General features: G+C 41.6%; 1 protein-coding gene across 2 annotated transcripts in view; it reads left to right on the top strand.

The window, feature by feature from the left end:
* Positions 1–2,354: 2,354 nt before the first annotated feature.
* Positions 2,355–19,609, top strand: part of Polb (DNA polymerase beta) — a 29,771-nt gene continuing 12,516 nt past the window's right edge. The window contains exons 1-11 of one of the 2 annotated variants that reach the window (XM_060381462.1): positions 2,355–2,641; positions 2,827–2,884; positions 6,168–6,234; positions 8,531–8,605; positions 9,436–9,494; positions 11,114–11,163; positions 13,649–13,700; positions 15,947–16,001; positions 16,083–16,155; positions 16,577–16,647; positions 17,796–17,911. In XM_060381462.1, coding sequence (XP_060237445.1) covers positions 2,581–2,641; positions 2,827–2,884; positions 6,168–6,234; positions 8,531–8,605; positions 9,436–9,494; positions 11,114–11,163; positions 13,649–13,700; positions 15,947–16,001; positions 16,083–16,155; positions 16,577–16,647; positions 17,796–17,801 — 627 coding nt within the window. In that variant the 5' untranslated portion in view covers positions 2,355–2,580 and the 3' untranslated portion in view covers positions 17,802–17,911. Of the gene's footprint in view, positions 2,642–2,826; positions 2,885–6,167; positions 6,235–8,530; positions 8,606–9,435; positions 9,495–11,113; positions 11,164–13,648; positions 13,701–15,946; positions 16,002–16,082; positions 16,156–16,576; positions 16,648–17,795; positions 17,912–18,323; positions 18,411–19,609 lie in introns of those variants that run through there. The other variant, XM_021650475.2, reaches the window with a different exon arrangement.

The following is a 19,609-nucleotide window of genomic DNA, read 5'->3' as shown; positions in this document are numbered from 1 at the left end:
TAGCATAGGAACTAGACCCAGGTGTCAACAGATGCGACTACATGGAATTAAAATGTTTTGACACAGCAAGAGAAACTATCAGCAAAGCCAACGGCCTACAGAAGAAATAAAATCTTTACCAGTTATACTTCAGACAAGAGGCTAATATCCAGAATCTACAAAGAAGTGCAGAAATTAAATACCAAGTAAATAAAGCTATCAGTCAACAAATGGTCTAATGACCTGAATAAACAGGTTTAAAAATATATACGAAGCCAACCTATAGTTGTAAAAGTGTTCAGTATCCCTAGTCATCAGGGATATGCAAATTAAAATGACTTTGAGATTCCATGGCACCTCAGTCAGAATGGCAATCATGAGGAGGGGGTGTGGGAAAGAACTTCATTGCTGGTAGAGGTGAAAACGAATAAACAGCCATTGTGGAAATCAGTTCAGTGGTCCCTCAAATTAAAAACAGCACTACTATATGATCCAGTGTTTCACTTCTGGGTGTATACCCAAAGACTTCCACATGCTTCCCTACAGATGTTTGCACACCTGCTTTTGTTGCTGCTTCACTGACGATAGCAAGGAAATGGAACAACCCTAGATGTCTATCAACAGGTGAATGGCTAACTGAAACCTGGTACATATATAAAGAGGAATATTATTCATCTCTAAAGAAAATAGATGGACTTAGAATGTGCAATATTCCGTGGGGATACACACTCTCAGAAAGAAAAATGCTGCATGTTCAGCTTCATGCATATCCTAGCCTATAATGCATTTGTGTGCACCAATGTACATGTGGTATAGAGTAACGTTTAGAAAGGACAACAAGAAAGGGTGATACTAAGTGATGAGGATGTAAGGCAGGAAAAGGACAATAAGTCAAGTGAGATGAAAGCAGTAAGATGAAATTGTTTTTCTAGTTTCACCAACCGCACCCTCTACCCTGCGGATCCTCGGTTCTCATTCCTCATGAACTTGTTCCAATTTGTGCAGCTTTTTTGGTTGAAGCTTTCCGGATGGGCTTTGCTGCTTCTACAGGATCATTCCAGTTGTTATCTCCAAATCCCCTTCGTCTTCATTATGTCTCTGTGCACAGGGACCTTATGAGAGGTGTTTTCTAACTGTTCTCTCTAAATAGAACCCATCTCTCACCTCCCAAAGGCTGCCCTGTTTCCTTGCTTTGTTTTATTTATTCCTGCAGTGTTGTGTGTGCTGCTGTGGGCCTGATCTCTGCTAAGGATGTATTCTCAGTGAATCACTCATTCTTGACTTCTTTTTAGGTCACTTTATCACTACCTGCTATGGAAATGTGCACAACGCTGGACTTGTCATTGCTGTATATCCAGTACCAAAAGCAGTGCCCTATTCTTCCTAATAAAAGTAACGCGATTAACCTAAACAAGGTATTATTATCAAATAATAACTCTTTATTATTAAAATAATATCAATGTATTGCTGGGCCTGGTGGTGCATACTTATCCCAGCACCCAGGAGGCTGAGGCAGGAAGATTTCTGTGAATTTGAGGCCAACCTGGGCTACATAAATACTCCAGTCTCAAAACACAACAAAACTAGAGCAACAAAAATAATGAAAATTTTTAAAGTTAGGATTGGAGAAAAAAAGTAAAAGTCTATGTCCCAAATAGTAATAATAGCTATGCTGGATGGCAAGACTATCATTGATTTTAATGAAGTCACCTACACTAGTGTGTATAATAATAAAAATTTGGGCTAGAGAGATGGATCAGAGGTTAAGAGCACTGGCTGTTCTTCCAAAGGTCTTGAGTTCAATGCCCAGCACTCAAGGTAGCTCATAACCATCTGTAGTGAGATCTGGTGCCCTCTTCTGGCATACAGGTGGAACACTGTATAAATAATAAAATAAATCTTAAAAAAATAATAATTTAACTTTATGCCCACGTGAATTGCTGCAATTGCAGTTAATATGAACCCCCATTAGGGTTATAATTAGCGCGGATGCTATATTTCAGTTCAAGCAAATTATAAGGTTCTCACATACAAGCCATGTATGGTTTGAGGGCTCCAGTCTGAGCAGCTAAGTCAGACACGTCTTTCTTGTCTATTCATAGCTTTAGCTTCTCCCACAAAAGACATGGACATAAAACAAACAAACAAACAAACAGAACGCATCCTTAGTCGTTGGTTGGCAGAACCAACCAACGTGCTAAAAAGTTTTGGTTGGCATATTTCATTCCATGTTTTACACGGTGCCCCAAAGCACCGAGCCGCAATTGGATTCTGACAGCAGAGCTGGCGCGGGCACGCCTCACGTACAGCACAGCCCGTGCGTTCCACAGCTACGGCCCACAGCAGCCCACGTCCACCTCCTCCCGCATCTCGGGCTCTCAACCGGACTGTTCTCCGACTCGGACAGCAGACGCGACCTCTCAAAGTAAACCGCTAGAGCCGAACGGGACCTCCTGGCTCCCCTGCGCCCGGGGGATTCCTTCTTACCGTCCGGCACTCGCCGGCCCCGCCCCGTCGCCCGGCGCGTGACGTCACCGCGCTGCGCCCTGTCAGGGCCGCCATTGTTCCACCGGTAACCCACAGGTGTGGGTCCCTGGCGCCATGAGCAAACGCAAGGCGCCGCAGGAGTCGCTCAACGGCGGCATCACAGACATGCTCGTGGGTGAGTCCCGGGCCGCCCTCCGGTCCGTCTCCTCAGCCGGGCTTCGGTTCTCTCCCCCCGGGGGCGGCCGCAGCGCCCCGCGCCCCGGTTCCGGCTGCTTGCGCTGGCACCCGCCCACACCCGCCTCCCGGGACCGCAGTCCCCGGCGCGTACTTGTTTACCCGGGCCCTTTGTTGTCTTTTCAGAACTCGCAAACTTTGAGAAGAACGTGAGCCAGGCGATCCACAAGTACAACGCGTACAGGTACGGCGTTAGCTTGCGCTCCGGGACATCCTCGTTTGATGTCACTTAGCAGGGGTGGGACCGGGGGCCGGTGTCCGAAAGAGGTTTTACGCAAAAGCTGAGTGACACTTTATTTAACGTATACGGAATTTTGGCTGAGCTCTGTAGGGTTAATTCAGGGGAGTTTACGCTTCTGATTAAAAGTAGGTGTAGTCTGACACGTTCCCGTCGCTTTTCTCGAATGACTGGAAATACAATGTGACTTTGAAATTTAACAGTATGAAATTTAACAGATGTGGGCTGTACTCTGAAATAGATGTGGTTCCAAAGAAATTCACGTTTCGTTGTGTTTGGGCTATAGCAGATCTTGTCAGCTTCTGGAAGATGCAATGCCCATCAGTACCACGTACAGAGCTCAGCTACTGACTTCACTAGCCCTGGGTAGTTGACTAGGTTTCCAGAACCGGGTATGATTTCCCTCTTGATGAGCGAGTGTTAAGTCCTTGTAGAGAGCTGTTGGTTTCCGCTAAGCTACGTGTGTCACTACTGCACCCATAGGGTTAGCAGGTCATGCAGGTAGTCCTTGTGGTTCGTAGGTGTCACAGCTGTGTAGAACTCCTGGTTGCTTCCCTTTCTTGGGCACTTGTCTGGTGCCTTCTGATACCATGAAAGCTAGTCCTCAGAGAAGGGACAGGTCAGTCCAGCTCAGAGACCTCTGGGCCCTGTGTCTGAGCTTCATAGTGTCTTCAGTAATAGAAACTTACCTTTTACTGTGGTGGCTTCCCCCAATAGCAGTAGCCTGTATGTTTGGGGGAGTCTCTAGGAACAGCCCTGGCCAAAAACTCAAGAGGGTTTCTCATGCCTGGCCTTGGTTTTTGTTAGGTGTTCTTTGGCTCTTGGAGGAAACATTGTTAGCCCAGATTTTAAACCATGCATATATTATACACAGACATTTATTGTAGGTTATTTTTTAAAGGAAGATGTCCATAGTGATATTTTGCCCGCTTTCATCTTTTTCCGTATGCATCCCTCCTTATTTTGTCATTAGAGCCCCACCTTTTTTCTCATTCCTTACCTCCTTAGACCACATGCATCTTGCAGCTCCTCTCCCTGTTGCTTCCCAAAGCCCCTATCCTCTCTATGGTCCAATTTTACTTTCCTGGTTTCTGCAGTTACTTTAAAATACGTACTCACTTCTGAGATTTGGAATAGGAGACTCCAATGAGAAAGGACATGTGAAATTTACCTTTCTGGGCCCAGATTGCTCAATATGACTTTTTCTAGTTTCATTTACCTGCAAAGTTTGTGGCTTCATTTTTCTGTTTTGGTTTTTGAGGCAGGTCTTCCTATGTACCCCTGGCTGTCTTGAGACTCAGTGTGCGGAACATGCTGGCCTTGAACTCACAGTAATCCTCCTGCATCTGCCTCCCAAGTAATGGGATTAAAGGTATGGCCCAAGGGCTGGAGAGGTGGCTTCAGAGTGAAGAGCACTGGCTGCTCTTCCAAAGGTCCTGAGTTCAATTCCCAGCAATCACATGGTGGCTCATAACCATCTGTAATGAGATCTGGTGCCCTCTACTGGTGTGCAGGTGTATATGCAGGCACAACTATACATAATAAATCTTAAAAAAAAGGTATGATCCATCATATTCAGCTAACTTTCTTATAGATGAATAGTATTTCACATTTTCATTAACCATTTGTTGACTGAAGGACATTTAGGTTGCTTGCATTCCCTAGCTATTGTGAATAGAGCAGCTGTGAACTTGGCTGAGTATGTGTCTATGGAGTAGGATGTCAGTCCTTTGGACATATACTAAAGAGTGATACAGCTGGGTCATGTGGTAGATTTCTTTCCAGTTTTAGTGGGAAATTTCCAGACTAGTTCCCTGAGTGGCTGCACCAGTTTGCGGTCGCACCAACAGTGAATGAAGGTCCCTTTCCCCCACTCCTTCTAGCATTTATTGTTGGTTGTATTGTTGACCTTTGGCATTCTGACTGGGATAAGATGAAATCTCAAATTGTTTTGATTTGCATTTCCCTAATTGCTAGAGATGGTGAACATTTTTGAGGTATTTCTTAGCCATTTTAATCTTCTTTTGAGCTCTGGTCAGATCCCTGACCCATTTTTTTAAATAACTCATTGGGTTGTCTTTGTATCTTGATTCTTTGGTTTTAGTTCTGCATTTTAGTCCTCCGTCAAATGTGTAGCTGGCAAAGAGTCTTCTATTCCATGAGCTTCCTCATCATTTTTTGATGGATTCCTTATCTGTGCAGAAGCCTTTAGCTTTATGAAGTCCCACTTGTCAGTTGTTGGCCTTAATTCTTGGTCAGATGAAATCCTGTTAGAAAGTCCTTTCCTACACCTATATCATGGAGGGCACTGACTGTTTTCGTTTAGCAGTTTCAGTGTTGCAAGTTACAGGTTTAGGTTTAGGTCTTTGATCCATTTGGAGTTTTTGTTCAAAGTGATAGATGCAGGCCGGTTTATTCTAGTGTTTGTGGGCATCCAGTTTTCCCTGCAGTATTTTTTAAAGATGTTTTCTGAAAATGTACCATATGTTGGATGCAGATTCAAAGCATATACCACCTTCTAGAGAACCATTCCCCAGCCCCAAGCTGCTGCTATCAAATTGGTGCTGTAACTGTCTTCAAAAGGCCATTCCCTCTTTCTGTCAGGCCAGCTGCTTCAGGACGGTAGGAAACATGGGAAGACCAGCGGAGTCCATGAATGTGGGCCCACTGTTGCGCTTCTCCATGCAGTGAGCTCCTTGGTTAGAAACAATGCTGTGTGGAACCCACAGATGGTAGCTTTGGCAGAAGCATAGCATGCTGGGAAAGCAAATCTATAACCAGAGTAATTATCTACTCTAGAAAGGATAAAGCTTTGTCCTTTCCTCAGAAGAAGTGGTCCAGTGTAGTCAACCTGCCACCAGGTCCCTGGCATGTCAACACCAGAAAATGGCGCCATACCTGGGGTTCAGTGTTCGTCTCTGCTGTTGGCAGATCCAACACTCAAGGAGTAGTAGCCAGGTCAGCCTTTGTGAGTGGCAGCCCATGTCGTTATCCCATAATCTCCATCTTCTTCCCCAGATGTCTTCGTCGCCAGTTTGCCAATCATGCTATTTCCAATTTCCTAAACATCCAGTGATATAGTTTAAGTTTTACATAGTAGGAAATCAGCTATCTTTGTAAAAATTTAATGTGGGTCTTTATTAGTATGTGTATTTCATTTTAAGAGAAAGATACACATTTGTTGGATTTTCAATTGTTTTTTCCTTCCTTTTTATTTTTTATTTTATAGAAAAGCAGCGTCTGTTATAGCAAAGTACCCACACAAAATCAAGAGTGGAGCAGAAGCTAAGAAATTGGTAAGCTTAATGAACATGTAGTTGAACAGTTCATACATGTTAAAATTTGATGTGTTTCCATAAAATGAACTCACCCCTCTGAAGCACCCTTGACCCCACAGACCACTTTCACTGCTCCTGATTTCCTAGAATAAGGCTAATATGTTTCAATGCTAAATACTTTTATTTGGAAGGAAGAAATCATGCAGTCTGTTTCCTCTCTGTACTTTGCCATATATACATGCACTCATTCTCAAACGGAAGCTCGCCTTGTGTTTGAGCCCTTAAGAAGACCATGGTGACAGGGAATGCTGGTAGTGTAGTAACGGTGGTCCCACAGATGTCCTGTGATCCCCAGGCATAGGAACTTTGTGGGTTAGTGTTCTCCAGTCAGCATGCTACATTACAGGAGTGCTGTCCTCTGTAATTTCTGTGAAGCCCTATAAGCCAGAAGGGTCATGGTCTCTAGAGAGACAGCTCCTGGTGATCTGTGATGATATCATGGAGAATATCCTAGGGCATCTCCCTGTTGATAGATGGTTCCTTCTCGTCCAGGCCTCAGGAAGTGAGCTGACGTTCCTCAAAGTTAGGGACCATATCTGACTGACTTTTTTAAAAGAGGCTGAGCCAACATGTTCTTTTAAATGGTCCAGGTCCTGAGGGTGTCATAACTTCCCATTGTTCCTATTTATGCTTCACAAGTATCCTCTGAATGTTAACTACTACCATTTGGCCATCCTTAACTGTCTCATAAGAGCCCTGAGAACATGAACTGTCCTTATATTTTCATTGTTCAAAGTGATAACATGCAGTCTGGCACTCACTCTTGAGATGAATCCTCTCTGGTTTGGCAACCATGTGCCTCTTCTAGCTTTTTAATTCTTGAAATGTAGTCACTGTAGCTGAAGAACGCAAAATCCTACTTACACTTAAATTAGACCTTGTTGCATGTGCCTAGTTCTGGTCCTAGTTCTTGGTGTGACGTTTCCATAGCATCAGTACTATATGGCAACTTAAGTGCAGATTGCTGGCCTTTCTACTTAGCTCTGACATAGCAAATCAGAAGCTCTAAGGCAGACATTGGTATTCTGTGTTTCAATAGTGTGTTTACTTTTGATTTTAAAATTTGTTTATATTTATCTATTTGTTGGTTTTTTGAGACAGGATTGCTCTGTGTAGCGCTGGCTGTTCTGGAACTCTCTTTGTAGACCAGGCAGATCTCAAACTCAAAGATCAGCCTGCCTGTGCCTCCCTAGTGCTGGTATTAAAGGTGTACACCACTGCCTGGCACTTTAAAACTTTTAAATTAAAAGCAATTTTTGTTATACGTATATGTATGTGGTTTATGAGTTGATGTGCACCTTGTGCAGCAGAAGCCTGGGGAGGCCAGAGGTTCCCTGGAACTGAAGTTTCACACAGTTGTGAGTCAGTCTGTAGGTGCTGGGAACCGAACCTGATCTTCTGCAAGAGCAGTAAATGCTCTAACTGTTGAGCCGGTGAGAGCCCCAGCCCCAGGATATGTGCTTTCTCTTAGCACGCTTACATTTCTTTTACCAGTATATGCTGCAGTATTTTTCATCGCTTTGTATTAGTCCATTGTAGGATTTGTTTAACAGATAACCTACTTGTGAACCTTAAATTGGTTTGACATACTCCATTCTAAAAGAGTCTCAGTTAAATAATATAAGCAGATATTAGAGAATGAGAGTACAGGTGATTTTGTATTTAATATTCAGGGCCATGAGATTAATAGGTGTATGTAACTATATTTTCACATTTTTCTTTTTGTTTTTAAAAATCATTTGCATTTATTTATTTGGGGAGGGGCTGAGTGTATGCATATGGTGTTGTGTGTGTGAGGGCCAGAGGCAGGAGTCAGTGCTCTCCTTCCACCCCGTGGATTCCAGGGATTAAACTCGGGTCATCTGGCTTGGCAGCCAGTGCCCTAACCCACAGAGCTGTCTTGCCAGATCAGTTTTCTCAGTTTCCCTTAATAAAAGTAGGGTGTGTATGTGTGGTACTGGAAACACGTGCCGGCCTCTCCTGAGCCAGGCAGTCACCGTCCCACTGACCTACATTTCCACCCCGCAAAAGCTAATTTTATGTAAATAAGAGTGATTTAAAGTTATACTCACGTTTCTCTGTCTACCCTTTAACCATTTTGTTCTGGGGAGTCTCTTCTGTGGGTTCAGTTTTCTTTGCCTTTTGCTTCGAAACTTGTCCAATAACCACTTGCTTCTTAGTTCTAAGTGTTTATCTTTTGTGACTTGGCAAGCATTGTATTTATATGACTTTTTATGTTTAATTTTCTGTGTAGCCAGGAGTAGGAACAAAAATCGCTGAAAAGATTGATGAATTTTTGGCAACTGGAAAGTTACGTAAACTGGAAAAGGTAACATTTTAACTTGATTTCCTTGTCTTTTTTTTATGGCCTAGAGCAGAATAATTGATGTAGCTCATTGTACTGAGACTCAGAAGGAAATGATGATTGCACTTCATGGTGTTAAGCATTCTGTTTTTAAGGTGTAAGTGTTGCTTTTGTAATACTAAGCGAGGGAGCAGGATGGGTGGAACACGCCTATGGCTCCAGCTGGACTTGGCAGTCTGAGGCAAGGAGGGTCTCCTGACCTTACGGGTTTGAGATCAGCCTGGGCAGCATAGTGAGGCTGTCTCGAGAAAAAAGAGCCCCTTCTCACTTTCTGTGGCACTTAAGAGACTGTTAGTGTCCGTGGCAGAATTGCCTCTTGTACCATTCAAAGGGATTATAAGTTTGATGAAAAAAATGATCATTCATTGTGTCTGTGCCTGAACTCTCCTGAGTGTATTTTTTATGATTTTTATTTGCTTTAGTATATAATTTCTGGTCTTCTATGAATAAACCTTTTAAAAGTATTGGGAAATTAAAAACTGGAAAGAGAGTAGGCATTAAATGTTCATACTAAAAAAGTAACTACATGAGGTGATGCATTTTTAATTAGCTTGATCTTATTCTACAACGTATGTATAGAAACAACCCCCCCCAAAAAAACCCTATGTATTGAATAAATAGATGAGACGTCTTTATCTTTTCTGTTCTCGCCCACCAACTACTCAGCTTACACGTATTTTCTGCAAATGCAAATAATTTTTTGCTTATTTTTAGCATAGTGATTTATTTCCAATAAGATAATTTGAGTTCACAAACATTCCTAAACCATTATTAGATTTTTCTTTCTCTTAAAGATTCGTCAGGATGATACAAGTTCATCCATCAACTTCCTGACTCGAGTTACTGGCATCGGGTAAGAACCACTCCCTAAGCAGACATAGCTGTGAATCAGTCTGTCTTTACATGTCAGCCAAACTGAATTGTGCTGTCTCCTTTCAGAACTTGTACTTCTCTCCCTCCCATGGTGCCTTTGCCCTCACAATTGGTCTTGCATAGTGTAGGGGTGCAGCCGCCCCGTCAGGCCGTCCCAGCCAGGCGTCTGTACCCCTCCTGAGCCGGTGGGAGTCCGCAGAGCAGGGCTTCCTTCCTCCTCCAAACTCCAGCACCGGCTTCTGCGCCTTGCTTTTTATTGTACTCTGTGTGCTGCTCTGAGCAAGCTTACGTATCTTCTTACGGCACCTTGTGAACTAAAACTCAGACATTTTTTAAATTTGGCCTTGTAAAATTTTTATCTTAATATTAATTTGGAGTAACAACACAGGGAGCTTCTTAAACCCTGGACAGGTTAATGTTGAAATATTAGTTCTGTGGTGCTTTATTCTTATTTCGTCTTTGTGGACAAGACATTCCTTTAGAGGTATGATAATTGTCCCGTTGAGTGACCTTTATTAAAGTTTTAAACATAGGAAATTGAAAAGCAGTGTGACTCCTCAGAGATCCACAATTACTTTAAAAATGTCTCTTTGAAGGTAATTTAGAGAGCATTTGGTATATTACCTCCCTTTACAGAAGAAAAAAGTAAAATATACATAGGAAATGAGCAGCTGCTGCAGCTGAAGTTAAAAGCTGTCTTCCAACCCTGTTCAGTATTGTTTCTTCTTTGCAACATTACCTCCTAATATCGGTGTCAGTTTCTGCACCATGTGTAATGTGGTGTTCACAGAGTCTCCCTGACCATTGCACCGAGTGTGTGTGTGTGTGTGAGTGTGAGCATGCGCACATCCATGCATTCTGTTCTCTGCTCTTTATAGTACTGAAAGTTGACATGGTGTAAGAGGATTGAGAAGTAGAGTGCTGTTCCTATTGCTGCTGCCAGCTAATACCATCCTTTCATCATTTGGTGCTATTCATTTTCTTCTTGAACAAGCCAAGCTCCTGCTAACCTGTAGGGCTCTCATGAATTGTTTCTCTGCCTGAAATGTGTTTCTTTGGTCTCTCAAATAGTTGGCTTTATGTCATTCATATGTCAGCTTCAGCATCTCAGAGGTCTCTGCTTCCTATCCATTCCAAAGTGAGATGCAGCTCTTCTGTCATGTCACACTGTATTCACCTATCTGACATTTTTCCTCTTTATATTCATATCTATCATCTTTCTCTGCATACTGGCATATAAGTGCTTAAATGCCAGGGCTCTTATTTGTCTTATTTGTGCAGTGTTTCCAGTAGTGGATGTGGCATATAATAGGCCTTCAGTAAATCTCAGCTGAATTAGTGAGTGTTCAAGTGCCCACATATCTGTGCATGAGCTATTGGCTCAGGTGTCCTCTTTATGTTCAAGTTCATGGTTGTCCACCAATTGACTGAAGATTCAAAACTTCTTTGGGTAAAATGGACATTAGCAAAGTAACCATGCAGCATTTAGCAAGTCTTGTTGAGCTTAATAATAGTTCTGTACCTAGCAATAGCAGACATAGCTGATTATCACAAAGGTGATTTTCACCTGATATTGAGATGTTGTTTTTGTTGTTGTAGTCCATCTGCTGCAAGAAAGTTTGTAGACGAAGGAATTAAAACATTAGAAGGTAAGTATCACAAAAGTTACAAGTCCAAGTTAAAATCTCCAATGACGTCATCTTGAAAATCTCATTCTCAATAAGCAAATGCAAATAAAGGTGTTCTTCATAGCCACGTAGTAGAGAGCAGAACTAGAGTAAGGTTAACCTTCCTGTCTTGGATCGTTTTAGGTTTGTGACAAAAAGAAAAGACAAGCAGGAAGTTACTTTGTGCTGTATGATCTGGAGAATGAGCTGTAATAGCTAAATTTGTGTTTTGAATCAGCATATATATATGTTTTGAATCAGCTATATACATATAGCAAGCCAGAGTAACAGATAAAGAGCAGATAGATAACAAAACATCATCACATCCAGCACTCAGAGTACATCACCCAAATCAGCTGGGGAAGCCCTGTTCAGACAGCCAGGTGGAGTTCCCAGTGGAGAGTCCCAAGTGGAGCACAGGTCCCCTCTGGCGAGTCTCAGGGTAAAAGAACAAATACGGCAATAAGACAGCGTCATCAAGTTGGTGCTCACAGTCAACAGCAGAATGTCTGGGAGCTGAAGCAGGCAGTTGCAATTCCGGGTGAGCTTTTCCTGCATGGATGAGCTTCCCATGGCTGAACTTGCAGCCTTTCTCACCTACTGTAGGCTTTTGTATTACAAGAGAAACAATAGTGACTTCTGTGAGCAGCAACTTACCTTCTGGTTGATAATCAGGGCAATGTTCTTTCGCTTGGGCTGTTTTGTCCCTTGTCACAGAGTTAAGAGGGCCTTGAAGGATACTTTGAGATAGCTATGCTTGGGTGTGAAGAGGGGGAGAGGAAACAGCCCTGTTTGAAAAGTTATCCTCTCAGAAAGTTCAAACACCACATGACAGGCTTCTCAGCTTAAGGATAGTAATGATCACTTGAAACATTTTAGAAGGTCTAAATTGCTTTTGTTTCTTCGTGTTTTAGACAGTGAGGTTTTAAACTAAAAAGTAAATTGTATATGTTGAAAGAGATTTACAAGGTGTTGGAGAAATGTTTGCTTTCAAAGAAATGGGGGGGAGTTAGAGCCTGAACCAAATAATTTTAGCACATTTTCCTTAGCCTAACATAAGCATCCTTTAAATGTAACGCATCTCCTCATACGTTCCAAGAGAGTATGTGGATCCATTGTCACAGACCCATGGGGTGTTTGCTCTGCCCCTCTTAGCATAGAATGAAATATTTGTGGGTTTGACTACTCCTATGCAGCCCAGATAGGCTAGGTTGACAGGTTTTGGAAATTAATCTAGTCTTGAATGCCACTTCCAAAACACCATTGTAGTGGATTTTCTTAGTTCTCCAGTTTCCGGGCCACATGCTATGTATTTCTGATGCACAGGATTTGATATAATAATGTGTGTAAGGCACTTAGAGTGCTTGGCCAGTAGTGAGCACCTAGAGATGGTAACTGGTGCTTTGTCAGACAGCCTGACAGTAGACCACCTGTGTGTCTTGGGAGGACTTTGTACTTTTTGCTTGGGACATGTACAGTGTATCTGCATGAGATGATTGGCCAGAGGGGACAAGAACATGTGAATTTGTTAAAGTTATTCACCTGCTAATATCTAGAACCTTCTGCTCTGCCTTTTATATTTCAGAATTCAGATATGTAATATAATGGTGACTGTTTCATTCAGATATATTTGGTAATGTTTTCTCTGGGAAGAGGTATATGTGCACTTGTCAAAAAAATGCATATTTTTCTTCATTTCTTCAGAGGGAATTTATATATCTCTCTATATTGGTGATTAAATAAACTACATTTGAAGTTTAATTGTGGAGGCAGAGGTAGGCAGATCTTTGTGAGTTCTAGGTCAAAAGTGAGTCCAGGGCAGCCAAGGCTACACAGAGAAACCCCGTCTCAAAAAAACAAAAACAAAAAGAGTTACTACTGCATTCATGCCTAGAAAGATGCATTAATATTACAATGTGTACAGATTAAAAGATGAATACCTTTCCATTAGCACAGTGCTTTCACAGTTCATACTCAGTACTGACTGAGCAGGGAAGTTAACATGTGTTTAGGAAGAATGGTAATGCACCCTGTAATCCCAGCTGTAAAAAGCAGGGGCAGGCTGATCTCTCAGTTCAAGGTCAGCCAGGACTACATAGTGAGACCCTGTCTCAAAAAAAAGTCAATTATAAAACCTTAAGCTGTGGTTACTATTGCTGCTAGGAACAGTATGGTAAGCTATGTTAGATTTGGTAAGGGGGTGTTAACTGTAGCCGATAAGATTGCCTCTAATTCTTGGCTTGTTTTGTATACTTTTTTTATCAACTTCCAATTGAAATTTTGACTTATTACATAAAAATGATCTTAAAATCAGCTGTTCGCAGCATTGGGTAGTTTTTTTCCTGTGTTTTGAAAATCATTCCAATATCTTTTTTTTTCAGGGTAGTTTTTTGTAGAAAAGGTAATTGGATTTAAATCTGTTTCTAAAATATTCAAATTAAACACCTCAACTTTATTTCCTATTCAGATCTCAGGAAAAATGAGGATAAGTTGAACCATCATCAACGAATTGGGCTGAAGTAAGATATCCAATTTTGATACTTGAGATGTAAAAGCTTTCATAGATATTTTTAAATATTAATTTTTTACTTGAGAGTGTAATATAATAACAGTACTGCCTTCCTTTTCCTCCCTCCAAACCTTCACATATATCCCTCCTTACTCTTTCAAATGTATGGCCTGTTTCCATCAGTTGTTACATATGCATATATACGCAGTCTTTCATACACCATAATCTTTAGAGTTAGCTAAATACAATTATTTTTTTTATTCAGAAATACTAAACTTGTTTCAGAGTCTTGAAAGGTTTATGCCTTTGTTCATATATTTTATTATTATATTCTAATTTCTTACTTATTTTCTTTTCACTTTCTTTGAGAATGCCTTTCATTCTCTTGACTTTTATTGGGAACTTTGAAAATGTGGGTAGCTGAGACCTGAGTATATAGACAGAAGCAGGTGTGGTTCTTTTGGAGGGTGGCTGTGATTTGAGACACTGTTTCCCCTGGAACTCCTTTGCAGCCCAGCCTGGTCTCAGACTTGTGCTTCTCTTGCCCGCCAAGATCCAAGATTACAGGCATGAGATCCTACACCCAGCTCAGCTAGCTCTTCGGGAACTTTGTGAGAAGAACACGAGGCACGTGCCGTTTACATGAATATAAGAGAGAAAGCTCTGGGACTCGTAAATGAAAGCATCGTGCGCTGGCAGTTGTGCAGACAGGTGTTGCTTACAGCGCCAGTGCGCTAGCACTGTGTGTCCCTGGCCTTACATAATATTCTCGGAGATTTGGTCCAAATTAGTTCTTGTTTGGTTCTTGGGTTTTTTGTTTGTTTCTGTCTTTTCCTGTTGGTGCCTTATGATTCCTTACATTTATGCAGTCCTTGCAGAACCTGAGGGTGAAGGGAATTCACGAAGTCTTCTGAAACCTGTACACTCAGAACTGTTCTAGACATGTGCTATCATTCTTAGGCAAATATGTAGACACTGTTTCCTACTGAGATACCACCCTATTGGCCTTCCTGAGATACAGTTTATATATACATTATGCGGTTAACCTGTGTAAAATACACAATTGAACAACTTTTAATGTATTTACAAGGTTGTGCAACCACTATTACACTCAGTTTTAGGGCATTTTTCTGACCCTAAAGGAGCCTGATATGTTCTTCCCCGTTTAGCCCTCACGCACTTCTTCCCAAGCTTAAGGACCAATAATCTTTCCACCTCTACAATGTTCTCTGTTCTGGATGCTTCACATCTTTCATGACTGGCTTATTCACTCAGAATCTTGTTATTCTTATGTTCATCCATGTTATAGGATAATATTTAAAATAACAAAAGTTTTGAAAACTCTTGGTATAATTTCAACTACTTCATAAAAACAATTTCACATATTTATGGGATGCCATGTTTTGTCATATGTACACATTGTATGTTTTGTTACAAGTTTTGTTACAAGTATACATTGTTTTAATGTATATAATGTTTTAAATTAGGGCAAACATACCCATATCATCAGCATTTATTATTTTCATGTTGTAAACTTTCAAAATCCCTTTTAGCTTTTGATACTGTATGTTATTGTTACTTAGAAAGGAATAAAGCCACACAGACGTGTTAGCATCTAGCTCCCCTCAGGACAGAAGCACATCAGAGCCTGATTCCTTTTTTTTGCAGTAAAGGTTCTTTGACCTGTAAACCTTTAACTTAACAATAGAGAGCAGGCTACTTTGAAAACATGTAGCAATAGTTTGTTTTCCGTGTGCACTGTTTGTTTGTGGGATGTTTGTTTTATTTTGTTGGTGGGGTATTTGTTTGTTTAGACTGGGTCTCACGTACCCTGTACTGACCTTGACCGTGCTGCGTAACCAGAGAAGAATGACCACCTCCTAAGTGCTGTCATCACTGGCATGTGCCACCCCGCCTAGCTTATGCAGTCCTGGGAATGGAACCCAGGGCTTTGTGCATGCTCGGCAAAAAGCCTCCCAGCTAAGTTGCATTCTGAGCCCTGTTTCTTAGTCCTGCTATGTGAATGTGAAGGCTTTCCGGAAATGGATTTGGAGTCTGGAATTTTACAGAGGATGCAGTCAGGACTTGGGTCAGTTAAGGAACGGGTGCCTTCCTCACCACCTCCAGCTTTTTTGTTTTCTCAGTGAACTCTAGCCTTGATTTTCACCAACAATCTGCTTCTATCCTTGATACGGTAGACATTTTTTAAAGATTAAAACTGTACAGAAATCTCTTTAACTTGCTCTGTCTTTCTAGATATTTTGAGGACTTTGAGAAAAGAATTCCCCGGGAAGAGATGCTGCAGATGCAAGTAAGAGCATGCGCTGTGAGCTCCCTTAGCGTGCGCACACCTGGTCTCCCCAGAGTACTGACTTAGCTTTCCTTCCACTAGGACATCGTACTTAACGAAGTTAAAAAACTGGATTCTGAGTACATTGCGACAGTCTGTGGCAGTTTCCGAAGAGGTAACACACTTCATAATCTTGCGTTGTTCATGGCTGGATGTTAAAGTTGCCCAGTATATGTGACACTCTTGGATTAGACAGATGTCATTTGTGTCACTTCATAGACTTACTAAGACTCATAGTATTAAGTCTATTTGTTCATGGATGGGAACATGTAAAACTGTTGTTTATCCCATGTTCTGTTGTCTCTATCATTCACTGTACTTTAATAGTTGGAAAGAAAATTGAAATCTTTTAACTCATTTTAGATAGGAGTTACAGTGTAGTAGAAAGTTATCCTCTTGGAAGTAAAGCCCGTGTATGTGTGTCTGTGTGTCTCTGTGTGTGTGTGTGTGTGTGTGTGTGTCTTTGATTTTATTCCAGGTTGGCCTAATTAGTAGGTTTACATAGAAAGTTCTGTATATGTTCTTCTTTATCATAGGTGCAGAGTCCAGTGGAGACATGGATGTTCTGCTGACTCACCCAAACTTCACATCAGAGTCAAGCAAACAGGTACCTCAGAGTCTATACTCAAATGTGATCAGTCTTACTCAGGAGGGAGTTTCATATTCTAATTGATAGTTGGATGCTTTCACAATGTGGGTTTTGTTTATGGTGCTGGGGATTGAACTTGGGGCCTCTTGCAGGGGCTCTACCACTAAGCTACAACCCAACCCTTAAGTTTATTTTAAGTTTTCTATGAATTATTATACATGTGTTATATATTTATGCATATGCATATACACAGGCATTATTGCAAGTTAAACATAAATAAAAAGTTTTCTGTAACAGTAGGGCCAGAGACATTGCTCATCAGGGAACCATGCTTGCCACCAAACCCGACTACTTGTGTTCAGTCCCTGAGAACCACATGGTAGAGGAGAAAACTGACTCTCTCAGGTTGTTCTCTGGCCCCCACAATGGCATGAACACATACCCTTACACACTGAAGAAATAAATGCGAACAAACCGTTGTGAAGCTTTGCCTGTTAGAAAACAAATAAAGGCAAATAGTTTACATTTTAGAATATGCTTTTTAAAAATAGAGCTAATTCTTTGATTTAATGAAACCAAAGTAAGTTTGTTATCATTGAAAGCATAAGTAGTTTCTAAGACAAAGTAATTATTTCATTTGGTGCTCAGGCATGGCACCACATGCTTGGAATCCCAGCACTTGGGAGGCAGAGGCAAGAGGTTCGTTCTGAGTTTAGTGGAAGCCCACTCTGCAAAGTGAGTCCGGGGCCTGTCAGGGCTATGTAGCAAGCAAAACAAACAAACAAACAGTTCAATTTGGTGAGTTTTCTCCTAGAGGGGAAATATTGCTCGACATATGAAAGAGGGCCCCAGGGAAGATGGTGTAAGCCTGACAACCTGAGTTGAATGCCTGGAACCCACTTTAAAAGCCAGATGTGCTGCCTGGCATGCATCTGTAATCCCAGCATTCCTATGGCAAGCTGGGAATCCGTGGAAGAGTGTAGGCCAGTTATCCTGGAGAATACCAAGGAAAGCCAAGAGACCCCAATAGAATGAAAGACAACCAGCACTGAAACACTGTTCTCTGATTATAAACCACAGCATGCACATGTTGGTACACACACATAAATTAAATAGATAGGTAATTTTGGAGATTTATGTCTTTAATTATGCATATGTGTCTGTAGGAATGAACACAGGTGCCCTCAGAGACCAGAGGCGTTGGATCCCTTAGAACTGCAGTTACAGGCAGTTGTGAGCTACCTGATATGATGCTAGAAATTGAGCTGGGGTCCTCTGGAGGAACAGTAAGTGTTCTTAACCACTGAGCCATCTTTCCAACCCCAAATAATAACTTTTCTTTTTAAAGGAAAACAACATAGGGCTGGGGATATAACTCAGCAGATAGAATGTTTGATCATGTAGCATTCACAAGGCCTGGGTCCATCTCTAGCACTGCATGAAACAGGGCATGTTGGTACAGCAGCAGGTTAGCCTGGTCTGTATATCCCTAACACAGCCTCCATAGAGCTTCTCAAAGGAAGGAAGGAAAAAGAGAGACAGACTAGAGGTTCAGGGGAGATAGCTCAGTGGCAGAGACTAAGGCCCTGGGTTCACTCTCCAACACCAAAACAAGTTTTCTTGTTGTAACAATATTCTTTCTTTTCTTTTTTTTTTTTTTTTTTTTTTTTAATTTTCTGATCATGACCGTGCAGCCAAAGTTGTTGCATCGTGTTGTGGAGCAGTTACAAAAAGTCCACTTCATTACGGATACCTTGTCAAAGGGAGAAACAAAGTTCATGGTGAGTGTTCTTTGAGTTAACTCATCTGTAGCTTTCTGTCACCATCAACAAATAGCTGCAGGGCCTGGTGATGCACACCTTTATCCCAGCACTCAGGAGGGAGAAGCAGGAGGATCTCTGAGTCTGAGGCCAGCCTGCTCTACACAGCAAGCTCCAGGGCAGCCAGAGCTACGTAGAGAAATCCTGCTTCAAAACAACAAAAGAAATAGCATAACTCTGAGAGCTTGGTAAAAATAATTAGCAGGATTTCTTAACTCGCAGAGCTGCTTTCACAATATTTTAGTGAAGGATTTTGCTTGTAAATACTTTGTCAATAATTTGAATCATCAAATAGTTAGGCACAGAGTAAATTCTGTCCTAAAATAGTAAATAATTTCATAGTCTTTGACTCAGAAGTTTTATACTGAGTGAGTTTAGAAGTGCCTGATTAGTTCCAGGTGGAAAAACCCTGCCTGTCTTGGAAAGAAAGAAAAGGAATGCCTGGTTAGTAATCTGTTAGAGCCGGTGCAGGGGGAAAGGAGATCTGGGTCTATCCCAGGACACAGTGGAGAAGAGCCATGTGCTGGGGTCAGGCAGAAGGGGCTCTTGGAGAGACTTCCCAGATCCAGTGTGCTGAGCTGTCGAAATTCTGTGTAGTTCAGATTGAGGTGTTAACCCAGCACCCCGTTGAGGCATAAGTTCAAGTCCTGCCTGGGCTACGTAATGAATTTCAGGCCACACCAGGTTACAGAGTGAGACCTTATCTCAAAAAAACAAAACAAAAAACCAGATAAGTCTCTGAGTAAGAAAACAAGAAAGCTAATGGAAATCTAGGTGCACAGTCCTTGCTTTTTTCCCTGGCTTACGTTTATTCTGGTTACTTCATTTGGTTTCTTTTTTCCATGCTGCATTTTTCCCATGTCACATGACTGAGAGGAAAGCATGTTAGCTGAAGTAGAAGATAATGACTGAGAAAGACAGAATACATCACTATACAATAGAGTGGGGGTTTCAGAGCCTGGGAGAGGGCAGTGGGGAAGCGTGTTTGGTTACGAAGTATAGGTGGATAGAGTAAAACACTGGGTGGATAGAGTAAAACACTGTGGGTGGATAGAGAGAAACACTGTGGGTGGATAGAGTGAAACACTGTGGGTAGATAGAGTAAAACACTGGGTGGATAGAGTGAAACACTGTGGGTGGATAGAGTAAAACACTGGGTG

Source organism: Meriones unguiculatus, chromosome 4, assembly GCF_030254825.1.
Source record: "Meriones unguiculatus strain TT.TT164.6M chromosome 4, Bangor_MerUng_6.1, whole genome shotgun sequence".
NCBI classification, from domain to species: Eukaryota; Metazoa; Chordata; class Mammalia; order Rodentia; family Muridae; genus Meriones; species Meriones unguiculatus.
This window is presented reverse-complemented; position numbering and strand designations above follow the sequence as displayed.